Raw genomic sequence first — 14,582 nt, 5'->3', positions numbered from 1 at the left:
TCGGGAGAGGACTTTGAGGATTTTTGTGTTTTTTACATACATCATTTATCAATTACAAGTGTTTTTGTAAAAATTATGGAGCGTGAAGAGGAGAAACAAACGAAATTACTCTAATTCAGTAACAGTGTCAACAATGTGACCAGCTCTTCAATACTGCCAATGGAGTTCACACTGTTCTGAGCTGTGAGTGCCATGGCCGCCATAGAGTACGAAGGGGAGAGACAAAAGAAAAAAATAGTTTGTCCACGCTGAAGATATCTTGAATATAACCTAAATATTTTAACAAACATGCATTCCATCTCACATTCTCATACATAAATTATTTTTTTAATTGTGTGTGTTTGAACTTAAAAGTGCTTGTTAGTAATGTTTGTTGAGCATGCCCTTCTCTCTGCTGCTCTTACAGCTTTAAAACCTAAAAACTAATAACTTGCTGGAATTCAAGCAGTAAGCTCTAACCAGGGTGTCCAGCGATACCTGTTGTGTATTTGTGTGCATGTATTTTGGTTAACAGGACATACTTAAAACGTATGGCAAAGTGCATTTTGTGAAGTTCTGCCTGCAACTGCGCCTAGGCCCTGATAACTCTCTAAGGCCTGCAGATGTAATGAGCATATGCTCTGCTTGTGATTAGGAACTGTATGACTACACTAGGTGTTTCTAGCCAAAATTGCATTTAAATGTACTTACTTAAATAACACCCACCAGCTCAGTCTATACTGTCTATATATTTGTTCCTAGGTTTGTTAAAAATTTGTGACACGCTGCCTAAATACTCCTTTCTTTCTGTTCTTCCTTTGTTGTGCTTCAAATATTTGCATTTTCAACATCATGGTGTAGAGAGTGTTATTATGAAAAGGCGTAATGCATTCTGGGTGTGCTTTTATATTTTACACCTGGGCTCCCTGCCTTATGGGCTGGCCTGCTGCTTACTCACCCCCTCTGTGCCCCACACTTGGTGCTCTCCAGGGGCTTGCTGGACAACTTCTGCTCCGTCATACCCATGCTAGTGGGTTTGCTTACGATCCTCTGAGGCTGACCACCTTAACTTTCTTCATTGGCGCCTAGTGAGCGCTCTATTCTCCACCTCTGCAAGCTCTTTATGGACTTCAGCACATGGAGAGCGCTTTGTTCTCTAAGCATGTGGGGGTGTGTGCTTTGCTGGGACCACCCCATACTATGGACATATCCTTAAAGAAAGGTGCTACCACTAAAAGCGCGTGGAGAGCATTTTCGAATCAGCACCTGTCTTCTGCGACTTTTGCTGTCTGTGTTAAGCCTGCTGCACCATCCAAAATGGATTCTGTGCTTCAGCCAGCAGTGGCGGCCCGTCCTTTAGGGCGGAGGGGCCACGCCCCCCCACCTTTTGCCCCCCATGAAAAGTGTCTGTCAGGCTGAACAAAGGTCAACCTGACAGACACTCTTCATGTTCAGGTCAGGCAGCCAGGAGCAGACATGCGCGATTTGCGCAGACTCCTGGCTGCCTGAGCTGAACTTTGCTGGGCTGAGGAGATCACAGCTCCTAGGGGCGTGACCTTCTCGGCCCAGCAAAGGTGCCTCGAGGCCTTCCCCTGGGTGACGAGGAAAGCGTCACCAATTGACACTCTCCCTGGGCGCTTCAGTTTAAGCCCTGAAGTGCCCAGGGCGAGTGTCAATCAGTGACACTTTGTCACAGAGTGGGGTGGGGTCAGCATTCTCACTGACCCCATCCCAACCCTCCTGGGACCTGGAGGCCGAAGGTAAGTGTGTGTGTTTGTGTGTGATGTTTCAAATTGAATGTTTGGTGCGTGCGTGCATGTTTGAATGCTATGAATGTTTTTAATGGATGTGCGTGCGCGTGTGAAAGAATGAGTGTGTGATGTTTTAAAATGAATGTCTGGTGCGTGCGTGCATGTTTGAATTGTATGAATGTTGTTAATGGATGTGCGTGCGTGCTTGTCTGTGTGTGAAAGAATTAGTGTGTGTGATGTTTTAAAATGATTGTTTGGTGCGTGCATGTTTGAATGGTATGAATGTTGTTAATGGATGTGCGCGCGTGTGTGAAAGAATGAGTGTGTGTGATGTTTTAAAATGAATGTCTGGTGCGTGCGTGCATGTTTGAATTGTATGAATGTTGTTAATGGATGTGCGTGCCTGCGTGCGTGTCTGTGTGTGAAAGAATGAGAGTGTGGGTGTGTGCCCCGCCCCCCTCCCTCCTAAAGCTGCCGGCCGCCACTTGTAGCGTGGCCACGTGGACAACAGCCAGCAATAATATGTCATTTTATTGTGCCCAGCATCCTTAAGGGTTAAACACCGACTTTGGAGACCGTTATTTCATTTGATGTCAGCAATCTAAATAATTGTGGCACATTACTAAGTACTGTTTTGGAATCGCGCACTGTACGAATCTGGCGACTAGACAATCATGACAGTTTAACGTTTGGCCACCAGATGGCATGTTTTTTTCCAGTACGGCCGGGAAGTGTCTAAATGATACATCAGTCCCGTCCTGGGCTTAAAAAGTAGGTGTGCCTTAACAATAGCGGTAAAGGGGTTAGCGACTTCTTTGGTTGCCGGCTCTAACTTCTAACTTTAATATTGGCACCATTTATATTATCTTAATTATGATTTTTTTGTAATTGGCCGTCGAGTGGGAACCTGTTTGGCGGTTGGTCAGGAGCTTTCTGGTTTCTCTATGTGAGAAACCAGCGCAGCAGAGATGGTCTTGCCCAGTCACTGAAGGAGATCTTATGCTAAAGTGATTTTCCCACAAAAAGTTATTGACGGCAGCTGGATTGAATAGGTAATTACGCATTGTCATTTTAATTCACAAAAACTCTTTCTGAGATGCAATGAGGGGGGTCTCAGTTCTCGCTCCTACTGGGGTGATATTTTAGCAACCTGCTAGGAGCATTTGTTCTAGAGTTTAGTGACAGAGTTGTTTTTACTTGAATAGGCCGCTTCTACAGAATATCACAATATATAAATACATTGTCCTAGAATTCATTTCTACGCAAAGAGGGAATTATCTTATCTTAGTGGTTGCTTCACCTATTGTTAAATGTCGCAGAACTAAGGACCGTTTGATGCTTTTTGATTGATCGACAACTATTAATTATTGCACTCTTATCTCGTATGGTCATATGTTTCCACCTTTTTCCATTTGTTTGCTTAAATAGCGCTTTATCAGGATATGTTCTTGTGCATCTCTTCTATTTATGATTAATACCGTTTTGCAAGCTATACCAGTAACCAATATTTGGATGTTTCATGAAATCCAAGTCAATAAGCAAAAGTGATGCTTGTTCTCCTGGAATCCTTAAGAGAAGCCGAACAATTGCTTCCTTTCATTGCTGTCATATTTTGCCTATCTTTGAATTTGGTGTCTCTTTCTAACCATGAAAGGTACACAATGCTTCTCCAACACCGAGTTTAGTCCAAGTTCTCCCTTTCTTGCATTTCTACTCCTACTTCCTTCTCTGCTTTCGTATTATTTTGCGATTTTCTCTTTTTGTGTTCTCATTCTATCTGGGACTTGCTGTAATTCACTGACCCATGTCCCTTTAAACGGTCAAGTGGGAAAGATCGTGTGAACATATTTTTTGTTGAAAACGTAGATATTGACCCCAGTACCGTTTGGCTGGCTCTTGGCACACCTACCTCAACCATTTTAGGACATCAATCTAAAATGGGGAAAACTTGTATTTTTGTTTTCCTGTGCACCAAAAGCTCATGGCACTTGATTGTACATTGGCATAAGTTCACAAGGTTTGTTTGATTTATCAGTAATAATGACTCCTTTGTTCAAAGACTTTTGTGTTTTTTCTGAAAGAGTTTAAGTTCTCGTGGTGGCTAGAAGGCTCTAAGCTCATAAACACCACCATATAAATATTTAGGCTTACTATTTTCAAGTAAATTAAAGTGGTATGATCGAATTGCCATATTTAACTTAGCACAATCATCTCGGTCAGCGAGCTTTGTTGGCTTGAGAGCACGTTGTAGGGTTCTTCTCAACTGCTGTATTAAGGGCATTTAGAGGGAAAGTGATTCTTTTGGAATATGTGGGTGCAGAGCTATTGGCATGTATACCTGTCTTTTGTTGGAGGGTGTTGGTATAAAGCTTAAGTTAACTTCAAATTCGAAGATACAAGCTGAAAGGTTAGAACTTGTTAGTCTTTCGTGGGCTAGTTGGGAGAGCTATAGAGTCCCAGGTCCTTCTTTCCGTGAGCTGGCTCCCTCAGGCAAAGTTCGAACTTTTTGCTGGGGGACCTTGCTAGATGGGTCTAGTACTTTAGTACTCCAGATAAAAAAAAATCGAATTGAAGAAATTAAGATCCCTTTGAAAAGATTTTTCTTCTATTAAAAATAGATCATAATGTTGGCGCCTAAGAGGCAATTTTGCAGTTTAGTCAGGTATTTAGGCATAATCTAGCGCAAGACCTAATTGTAGGAGGGATTCTCAATAAGGTTGTTCAAGAATTGGCTGGAGAGACTCAATTCCCCTTCCCTATTTCACCAGTCTCTCACTTCAAAGACTACAGTTAGGGGAGTATCACTTACCTGAAGACTGCTTAGCTTATCCCTGGAGCGATTGTTTGGTAAAAGTGCATGATGCCAAATGAATGTGAAATGTCATTACTCGATTGTTCCCTCTTCTTTTTATTTAACCAAAAGCGGTTTTGACAAAGATTTTTTTTTAAAAGTGACACTTAAATGCATTCATGTATTTAATTGGGTGCATGAACTCCTTTAATCTGATTATAATTATAGCGCAGTTTTTAAGTGCAATATGTATATTTTTTTTAAATAAGGAGTTATCCTTCTGTTGAGTGAATGGCAAAAATGTGTGAGCTATTTTAATAAGACGTACATCTTAATGAGCATATTTACTTTTTTTAAATGAAAATAATATAAGTACGTTGATAATATCCACGTCTCACCCATGTCCATGTATCCCCAACCTATTGATATGTAACAAGTAACTGGCGAATGCTGCAGTTCAAATAACCAGTCACATAAAACGTTTGTGCCCGCCTAGTTGCAAAGCCTGAACCATGGAAGCAGGGCCGGCCTTAGCGCTGGTGGAGCCATGTGCAACAATGTTTGTTGCCCCCCCTGCACCTCCCAATGACCACATCCTCCACCGATTGCTTGACTACCACCCTTTAACAGTGCCCCTCAAAACTTCCATCTCTCTCCAGATAGACCATTAATCACCAGAGTTATCTTTACATTTTTATTGTTGCCTGAAAATCGCTGGAGGCAAGGAACGCTGCAGCAGGGGCTTTTAAAACCATACTATGCCTGAAAACAGAGCGCCCACACCCAAAGTCACCACCCTGTGCGGTGGCACTGGTCGCACCGCCCTAGAGCTGGGCCTGACCATGCACCTCAGCTTTGAAATCCTTTCCTGGCTTTCAGTCACATTCTAAACTCTGTTTAATATTAGAAGGGTTGGGGTTTGAAAAAGCTAAATTATTTTTATAGTGAAACAAAAATTCTTACTCCAAAACTACCACCTCCTCCCTGTAATACAGTCGTTGCCGCCATCAGGGAGGAAGGTGAAACCAGTGCCCTGAATTCAAGGTGTGTCATCGTCAACCAAGCAAATCAAATAGTGTAAATGTCGTAATCCCGAGTTTTACATGCTGCTGACAAACCCAACATTTCTAGACAAAAAAAGCTCCAAGTTTGTCTCTTCCAGGAGATTAGTGGAAATGATTTCTCTGCCTGCTGGTGCATTTTCTATGTTAAACAGGACGCTGCCTTCCAATTGCTTTCTGCTTCACTTGCAAAGGTCTGGGCAGCAAAACATGAATTTGCAAGAGGGATAAGTGCAAGAACATTCGAAATAAATAAACACGAGTTGGAAGGCAAATTATCTTTAGATTTATGCAGATGTTGGTTTTATTGCCGCAAGTAATGTTTAATGCAAATGTGAATGTTGTTTCTTAAAGGTCTGTAATAAATGGACAGTAGATGTTACATCCTGCGGTTTTAGCACCTCGCCTTTCCTCCTTATCTTCCTTCATGGGATATAAGGGAGGGAGTCAGTCAGCCCCCTCAGTGGCATTTCTCGGTTTATCCTGCTGTGCTCCACATCCAGTTTGCCATCTTCGTGCACCGCCTCCCGATTTGTGTATGGACTGAGCTGTGGCGTTTATTTTATTTGTTAGATTTTTTTTGTGGTGCATCAGTGCCTTGGTATTGCTCCATTTCTCTCTAAACTCTCGACTCCTATTCCAGTTTAATTTTGCCTCAGGCGGTGGTACTTTTTTCTGTTCTCCAGTCCCTACCTGGACCTGACATTGTTTTGTTGTTTCTCAAAGCCCATACACTGCTGTCCTCAGAAAACTGGGAGAGCTCAGGTCGGTGGCGGGTAGGCTTAGTGTCTTTCGTGGTCTTGATTGGTTGATTTTGCAGTGCAGCGATTGCACTCAATGGAGGACCACGCACCTACACCAAACTTAAATCTATGACGTCTTCCATACCTTGCAAACCACTAATACAGCGTATCTTTACAATTGCAAAACTAGCCCAATTTGCAAAGATGAGCCACTTTAAGTTTATAATTCACCAATAGAGGCCACTTTTATTTTGGTGCCTGGACCTATTGTCTATCCCACTACGACCTTGCTGTGAGGCATGTCATCTCCACGTATGCTCCCTTAATGCACACATACAGCTTGGTGTCAGTTAGTCTGAGCCTAATAAGGCTGCAGACAGCCGTGACCTAGTTGCGGAGAATGAAGTCATGTCTTCGGCTGTCCTGAAGCACACATGTTATGTTCACGTGGACCAGACGTGATAGGTAGGGCTTCGGATCCCACCCCTTAGGAGTACGTTTGTGCCTGCAGATGCCAGATCGACATCAGGGTATTGTCCTTACAACACTGCCTGTAGACCGGTATGCTCCTCCAGTCTTCTGCTGTTGACATACCAGTCTGGACCAGTTTCTATTGGTCATGCAGTGCACCGGATAATTGGTTTAGGCTCAGCCAGTACAACATTATTTCAGAGTGATGGTTTAGCAAGTGTTTCCCTGTCTTTCTGCCACGATTTTCTTTTTCCTTGTTTCCCTTTTAGTATGTTTCCCTTATAGTATGACATATTTGTTGGGAAACAGATATTGCTTGAATTGAAGTACTTTGGTGAAATCGTGTTACAGATGGAATTCCTAGTGCCATGTCTAGTCCTCCATGCATTGCCTCCTGACAAGGGTAATTCTTCTGCTTTCTCTTCAGTTACTAATTTGACATACCAGCATCCGCTGTGCCACAGGAATTGTGCAGATTGAGATTGAGATTATTCTGTATTTTCTCCGTGCACCAGTCAATACTTTTGTTCCCACTTTTTAAGGTGGGCAATGGGTTCTGCTCATCTTTTTTTCTAGTGCAAAATCTAGAATAATGATTTCATATATTCTTCATTGAGGGATAGTCAAACATTTTACACTGAGCCTGCACCGAATGAACTAAACACCCCACCCCCAAATGGCAGAGCTGCAATGTTAGATTGAAACAAAGCAAAACAAAGCAAAGACCCTAAAACGTTGTTGGAGGCGTTGGTGGATGTCCCTTCAAAATGCAGACACAAACAGTGCAAAACAGTGCAAATTAGCAGAAAGACGAGTTTAATGTGAGCTTGTGTCAAGCCTTTTCTCTCCATGCCAGTTTTCACAATCATTTGCAGAATGTCTGGAGCACCCAGTCCACATGTTTGGCAAGACCTCACATCCCCTAAAAAGCTTTGCATCTGGGAACGGGCGGAATTCTGCAGAATTTGGAGATCAAAGGTCAGAAAGTTGTTTCATAGTTCCCATTTATGGTGGGATCTCTAAAACCCTCATACTAGCATCACTTTTCAATTTTGCGCCCTTTGCCTCTAGCGTTTTTGCTGGCCTGGGCCCTGCATAGAAAGAGGGTTCAGATTTGTACTTGTTGTGACAAATATCTTCTCATGCATGTTTCAAACTGCAAGCAGATTGGGTGGTTTGGTGAGTCTTCAGTGAGGTTGATTCATTTTTAGGGTCGAGCCTGCGTCGCATGCGCTTGCGCATACGTTTTGCTAAGCGAGACGCTTTAGTAATTAAAAAGGGCTCGGAGCCCTGTCCACGTCAACTCAGTGTCTGTGATTGGCTTGTAGGCTTGCCTGTTAGAATGTGCTTGATTTCATTAGTGGAAGGCATGCACATGTCATGCCTTTTCCGGTGGATAGCCCTCCTCGAGGGCATCGACCAAGTACAGAAAACATGCGAGGCTCGCTGTTTTCTGTCCGGCTCGTGGACTACTTTTTCTCTATTTTCCCAGCGCGATCTCGCTTGGCAGAAGTCGAGCGCTTTACATAATATCGGCCCTGTTACACAGTTAATTTCACTTTTTTGGGTTATGTACATAAATGCACTTTTGCCGATAGGTTTCATTACCAGTGAAAAGTCGGGTTAGGAGTTTACAACGCTGTCAGCTCTAACACGAGCAAACGCGAGACCCGTTGCATTGCAAATGCTTGTTAAATGTTTCTGGTGTTTTCAAGCACCCTGTGATATGAAAACACCACAAGATGGTGGTTAAGTTATCTCATTTGTTACTGCTGAACTTGGTTGCGTTAATGTTTGTGGTTTAATTATATACATTTAAATGTCATTGCAAGAAATTGGAGTATTAGTTGATGAGGTGAGACCCCAAACAATAATCACACCACAACAGTCCCTAAATAAACATATGCATAACCCTCTTGTAGCTTGTCATAAAACAGTCAAGCTTAACTTAGAGAGAATGTGAAAAGTATTTATGCAGTACAAAGTGAAAATGCAACACAAAAATATCCCCAAAACAACAAAAAACAAGTATAACTGGGCATATGAAAATAGCACCAAAAAATCACAAAGGGCCAACCATGGTTATCTGGTTGCAGTGGACCATTTAAAAGTCAAAAGCTAAGCCCAGCCATGATAGGTTGCAGATTGAATACTAGGACCAGGTTCAGCCTGATGAAAAGTTTATTTTCAGACTTGGATTTTTTTATGGAGAAAAAGTGGTTGTCAGCAAGTCGTAGGTGGGACAATCTGGATCCAAAGTGGAGTTTCCTGATGGTGAGTTGTGGAAGCACGATGTCTTGGTGCAGTCATTGACAAAGATGTGAAAGCTCCACGTGGGCGACGTTTGTTCCCAGAAAGGCCTAGACATCAAAGGGATGCAGCTCGGCATCAGTACCGAAGAAGCTCTCTGTGTTCGCATTTGGAACCTTTCAGGAAGCCATATCTCCTTCAGCGGGGTAAACTAGCAATCTGAGGCCATCTGGCTATTCAGTTTTGGTGATCCCAGTTTCCATCAGTTCTCCAGGCAGAAAGTTGGCAAAAGTTTAAGTGCCAGCTTTTGCAGTTTGGTCAGGAGAAGTACACTTGAATACCAGTGAAGGGTCCAGGTCTTGGAGGGGCATCAAATGGTGGTTAGGATTCACTCCAAAAGAGTCCAGCAGCAGGGCCCAGGGCAGGTACAGTTGGTGCTGGTCAGCATAGCAATTGCCGGTGGAGAGGCCTCTGGCAGTTTGTTTTATCCCTTTCGTTCAAACAAGAGGTCCGCTGACTGACCCCGGAGTCACTTCTATGGTCTTGGTTTCAAGGCAAGCAGGTTCAGTCTGTCTTCAGGTTCTTCAGACAGCAGATCAGTCCTTCTAATCCTCCACAGGTCCAGGAGTGTTTTGAGGGTGATATGGTGGTGCCACATTATTGCTCAGTCCAAGCCTGTGGGAAGTGAAGATGCTCCTGGCCATTCGCTAAACAATTGGGTAAAAATTGGGGGTGACTTATAAGCATTAAAAAAGGAAGGTTAATAAAGGAAGGTTTAGTCTTGGCAAAGTGTTTATTATGCCAGGTCGAAATGGCCATTTAATACTGCCTACCTAAGATCCAGGGGCAGACATGGAGTTGTGTTTTACGGTGGCACACTAGTGGGTGGCACAATGAGTGCTGCAGCACACTAGTAATATGCAATATATATGCCCTAGGTACAAGTAGCAACCTATACTAGGGAAGTATTGGTAAATTAAATGTGCCTAATTAGGTATATGCCAATTTACTATATTTAAAAGTGAGAACACAAGCACTTTACTACTGGTTAACAGGGATAAAGTGCCCAGAGTCCTATAGCCAACACAAGCGACACGACCAACAAAAACGGATTCAGCAACAGAAGGCTAACATTTTAGGGACTACCTCACAAAGATGGTCATGTCCAACAGTTAACATGTAAATGGGTAGGATGAAGAATCTGATCTGATAATGCATAAGATATACATGTATTGTGGCAATTGCAGTTTTCCATGTAACACAGCCTAGAGGACAGTTGTTAAGACACTTTTGTAAGTGATACTTCCATTTTAACTGTTGAACTCTTCCAATTACATTTTTTTCTGTGTTCTGAACATCTTATTGCAGGGTTGGACACAATGAGATCATTGGAGTTTGTCGGGCAGGGAACAATGCTGAAGGCTTGGGGCGAGACCACTGGAATGAGATGCTTGCATACCCTCGAAAACCAATAGCACATTGGCACTCATTGGTGGAGGTCAAAAGGTCCTTCAAAGAGGTGCGTACCCTCTTTTTTCCTTTTATTTGTCCCACATCTGTGAATACGAGTTCTGTTAAGTTTTTGTGCTTTTGAGTCGGAAAGAGCGCTTGATTTAACAATTGAAATTGCTTGACGTACATTTGAGGCGTTTTCCTTCTGCCGAGTTAAGTTTAAGAACATGCGCTTGTACACTTTCAAGTTCAATTGATGACACTACCACAAACCACGCTACTTATCTGCTCATGTGTTATTTTGTCTGATCTTAATGTGTGCTTGATGTGAACAAGAAGCAGTGATTATAATGAAATAAATGTGTTGGGTAAATACTCTGGTTGTTTTTTCTTGAACGTTTGAGATGAAATCACCATGAGGAATAATTCTTATAAAGCCTAGAAGATATTTCAGGCCACCCCAACTAATCAGGCAAACAAAGGTACTATAAGGTCCCCTGCAATTTAATTTCTGATGGTCTAAAGGTTTCTCTAAACTTAAAATTTAATCTACTTTGTCTTTCTTAGCCGCATCTGTTCAAGATGGTAAAATATCCTTCACCTCGGGGATGCTGAGTGAAAACCTTCTGTCATGCACGTTCTACCATAAAAGCCAATAATTTAAGCACAAAAAATGAACTCATCAATGATTGGCTGGCTGATATATTGTATGTTCAGAGGACATGGTTCACGTAAACACAACATTTTCTCTAATGCACAGATTACTTACTGATAGTTTACATTTCTTTGAGTCCTTGCCTTCCTTCTCACATTCTTACATCATGAGGGTTGCCACTTTGCACAGATCAGATTTATCTGTTCTGGCCCTGACTAATCTGTAAATTCAAGACTTGTTCCTGGTCCCTGTCGTCTTGAAAGCCATAAGGAGGGGGAGCTTCCATCATGCTTCCTGAAATACAAAACACCTCAGCATACCTGTGGTCAATCCGACCAGGAAAAGTGGGTGAGTAATATAGATTGACGGTAAGTAATTGAGGCAATTTGTCATCATCCATGTCCTTACATTGTTCCAAAGCAGAGAAACTTGACCACAGGGCTGACCAGAAGCAGGTGAGCGTGTAATACCAGAAAAAAAACAATTAAGCAAACAGCCCCCAGAGTGCACAATCTGAGGATTCAACCCGGGGGAAAACTCCAGAACCTCTGGCCTCCTAGAAAGGTGCATAAAGGGAAGCAGGAATGCTCAAGAACCAGTATTTCCCTTACACATCAGGGAACCCTCAAGTAAACTCAACCTGAAGCTTGACAGCTCAATCGTGGCCCGACCCCCAAAAAACGTGACTTGGAAGACTGGTAAATATTAGGACACTGACCTGAACATCCTCTAAATCCTATAGATGAGGGTACACTGGACAAAATAAAGAAAAGAGCCTTGTTCCATCAAAGAAATGCAGCAGAAAAGAGAAGTAGCAATTTCCACTAATAACAGCAGTTCTGCAGGCCATCGATAATAATACCCGAAAAGATGCTGAACCCTTTAAACCCCCGCCATCATCAAAGATGGATAAGAGGCACCTCAAAGTAAAGCTGGATGGCCCCCCGAGCAAGCTGCAGAAAGGTCAGAACACTGTTGCTATTTGCCCCCCTGAGAATCATCAGAATGTAAAGTACCATCAATGACTACTAAACCCCAAAAGAAATCCCACACACCTGGTGTGAAGAGCTCCTTCTCTGAACAACCCATTCCTCCCCAAATGTAGAAGGCAGTAGGGAGCATTCTTGGAGGCAAGTTACATGTAAGAGGGATTGACACATAGTATAACCACTGAGCACCTGGACTGAAACTGAAGCCAGTGCGATAGCAGGAACAGTAAACCTGTGCTAACACGTCCCAATCTAGTTAATTTATTCACTCATGAATCTTTTGACCCTGATTGAAGACACTTTAGGACAAGATAACTGATCAACATGTCAATCAACAAGTCAATAACATTATCAATCAGACTCAGAAACCCACCATGACCTTTCAGTCATGAATAACCACACAAGTTTAGTACGATTTTTGTGATGTTTATTCCCTATTGATTACAATTCTACTAGCAAGTTTATTAGTCTCAAAACCATGAAACACATCAGCATTGTCATAATATGGCAACTCGAATAAGATTTCATCAATGCAAAGATCACAAACATTAGAACATAGCACGACGTCAACTTGAATTAACCTTAGCAGAGTATCATTAGTGCATCATTCAACAAAGCATTGATCCAGTCATTTGTCTATTTGCGTCCGTTTTAGTGAACCCCTTAACTAACCTCGAATTAGCATTGGCATGTTGGGCTTCATGCAAAACAATTTAGAAACACGAGTTTGGAAAACATCTATCTATGGTCTCTGTCAAAAGAAGCAGTTGGTACCTAGAGAGGAAAGGCAAACAGACAATTACAATTTCATCATCAATAGTTACCCTCCGTAATGGGTCAGCATACAGAGTCAGTCTTCGTCCTCAGGACATCAGTTGATTCGCCATCGGCCAGGGAATTCAGCAAGATGGGGTAAGAAGGGACACTTCCCTCATATGGAGGAGAAGAATAGAACGGGCAAGATAAGGGCGAGGATGGTTTGAAGAACCAAACAGCAAAGTCTCTATGCAGAGTGACAAAGTGTCTGGGTCATAGCAAAAGTTCGCAATAGCATCTCCTAATGGCTCCTCATGTAAAAGGTTTTTTATCCCTTTTCTGTTGTACAGTCCCCTAATTTCTAATTGGTTAGGGTTGGCACCCCACTATCTCCATCCAATGGGTTTTCACTGGTACTATCAAAATTTGTCACCCCATAACAGTTCTCACGTAGTTTATTGGTTCTTGTGACTGACGTCTCCAGCGGGTAGAATGTCCGGTATGATTTCATACTCTTGTGGTCCTCTCGCATCTTCAGTCAGTAGGTCCATTGTCTGTACCGGTTTAGGCAACCTTGTACCTGTAACCAGTCTACACTGTTGCATTCAGCAAAAGTGTTTCCTTGAGCAAGTCGAATTTCGTGAGAACGGATCTACTACGGTTAGACTCATCTTGTAGCTTTGGAAAAGTACGAGTACACGTCCTTCAGCAAGTCAGCACACTGCACGTTAGAAAAACACATTTAATATGAAACCGGCCAGCTAGGCCTCGGCTCATGCTAACTAAGGCCTATTGATTTAATTAGCAAAACTTTAACATATAATTCTTAATGTTAGTGTAAAACCATACATTAAACGTATCATTATTTCATTATTTGTCAGCTTCATTAATCATTGTACACATTGGTGGCCACTCCCCATGGGCACATTTCAAGCGTGTGTTTAGCAATAACACATTAATACATTTTCTATGCGGCATTATTATGCATTAGTTCATAAACATTTCACGTTAATTTTGAGTATAAGAGCTATGCAACCTCACCTGCATGCCTATCCCTGAATGGACTAGGACACCAAAGCAGCAGGAACTGATAAATGTACACAGTAGATCCTAAAACCACGCTAGGGATGGGACCTCCTTAGCCTAGCAGTAAACAAGAGGGGGTAGGAGTGGAAGTGCAGGAGGGTCATTGCAGATTCAATTACCAATGCTGGTACAAGTGAAGAAGGCAAAATGCAAAAACTAACACGCAGGCCGAGGGGCAGAGAAATGGAGTAAGAGCTGAATTTACAGAAATACATGCACTATCTGGGAAGAGAAACCACTAAAAAGAACAGCATAACATCCAGATCACAATGTGTTTCAGCAGATGTGGCTTGCACAAGTCACCAGTTTGCTAGCCCCAACACATATGACTGACCCCAGTGCAAAGGGAAAAATGGATAGGGAAGAAGGATGCATCACAAGTCAAGAGCATTGGATCAAACTACCTTGAAGGATTCCAGTGAACCTGGGTAGGGACAGGACACACAGAAGAGGACGGACAAGGTGCAGAAATCAGTGAAGGACTCTGGAATCACCAAGTGTCAGGCTGACAAACCACCTGGTACTTCTAGGAAAAATACTGGTGATCCAACACACCCATCCAACATCAGAAGAAACATACCAGAGGAGCACCCACCTC

General features: G+C 42.6%; 1 protein-coding gene across 1 annotated transcript in view; it reads left to right on the top strand.

Moving 5' to 3' along the window:
• The window catches only part of SYT6 (synaptotagmin 6), a 1,006,250-nt gene that overhangs the window by 966,119 nt on the left and 25,549 nt on the right, over window positions 1–14,582 (top strand). The window contains exon 6 of the mRNA XM_069238730.1: window positions 10,415–10,565. Coding sequence (XP_069094831.1) covers window positions 10,415–10,565 — 151 coding nt within the window. The remainder of the gene's footprint in view (window positions 1–10,414; window positions 10,566–14,582) is intronic.

The sequence above is a fragment of the Pleurodeles waltl genome, chromosome 6 (genome assembly GCF_031143425.1).
Source record: "Pleurodeles waltl isolate 20211129_DDA chromosome 6, aPleWal1.hap1.20221129, whole genome shotgun sequence".
NCBI lineage: Eukaryota > Metazoa > Chordata > Amphibia > Caudata > Salamandridae > Pleurodeles > Pleurodeles waltl.
The sequence above is the reverse complement of the archived record's forward strand: the minus strand, read 5'-3'. Positions and strand labels throughout refer to the sequence as shown.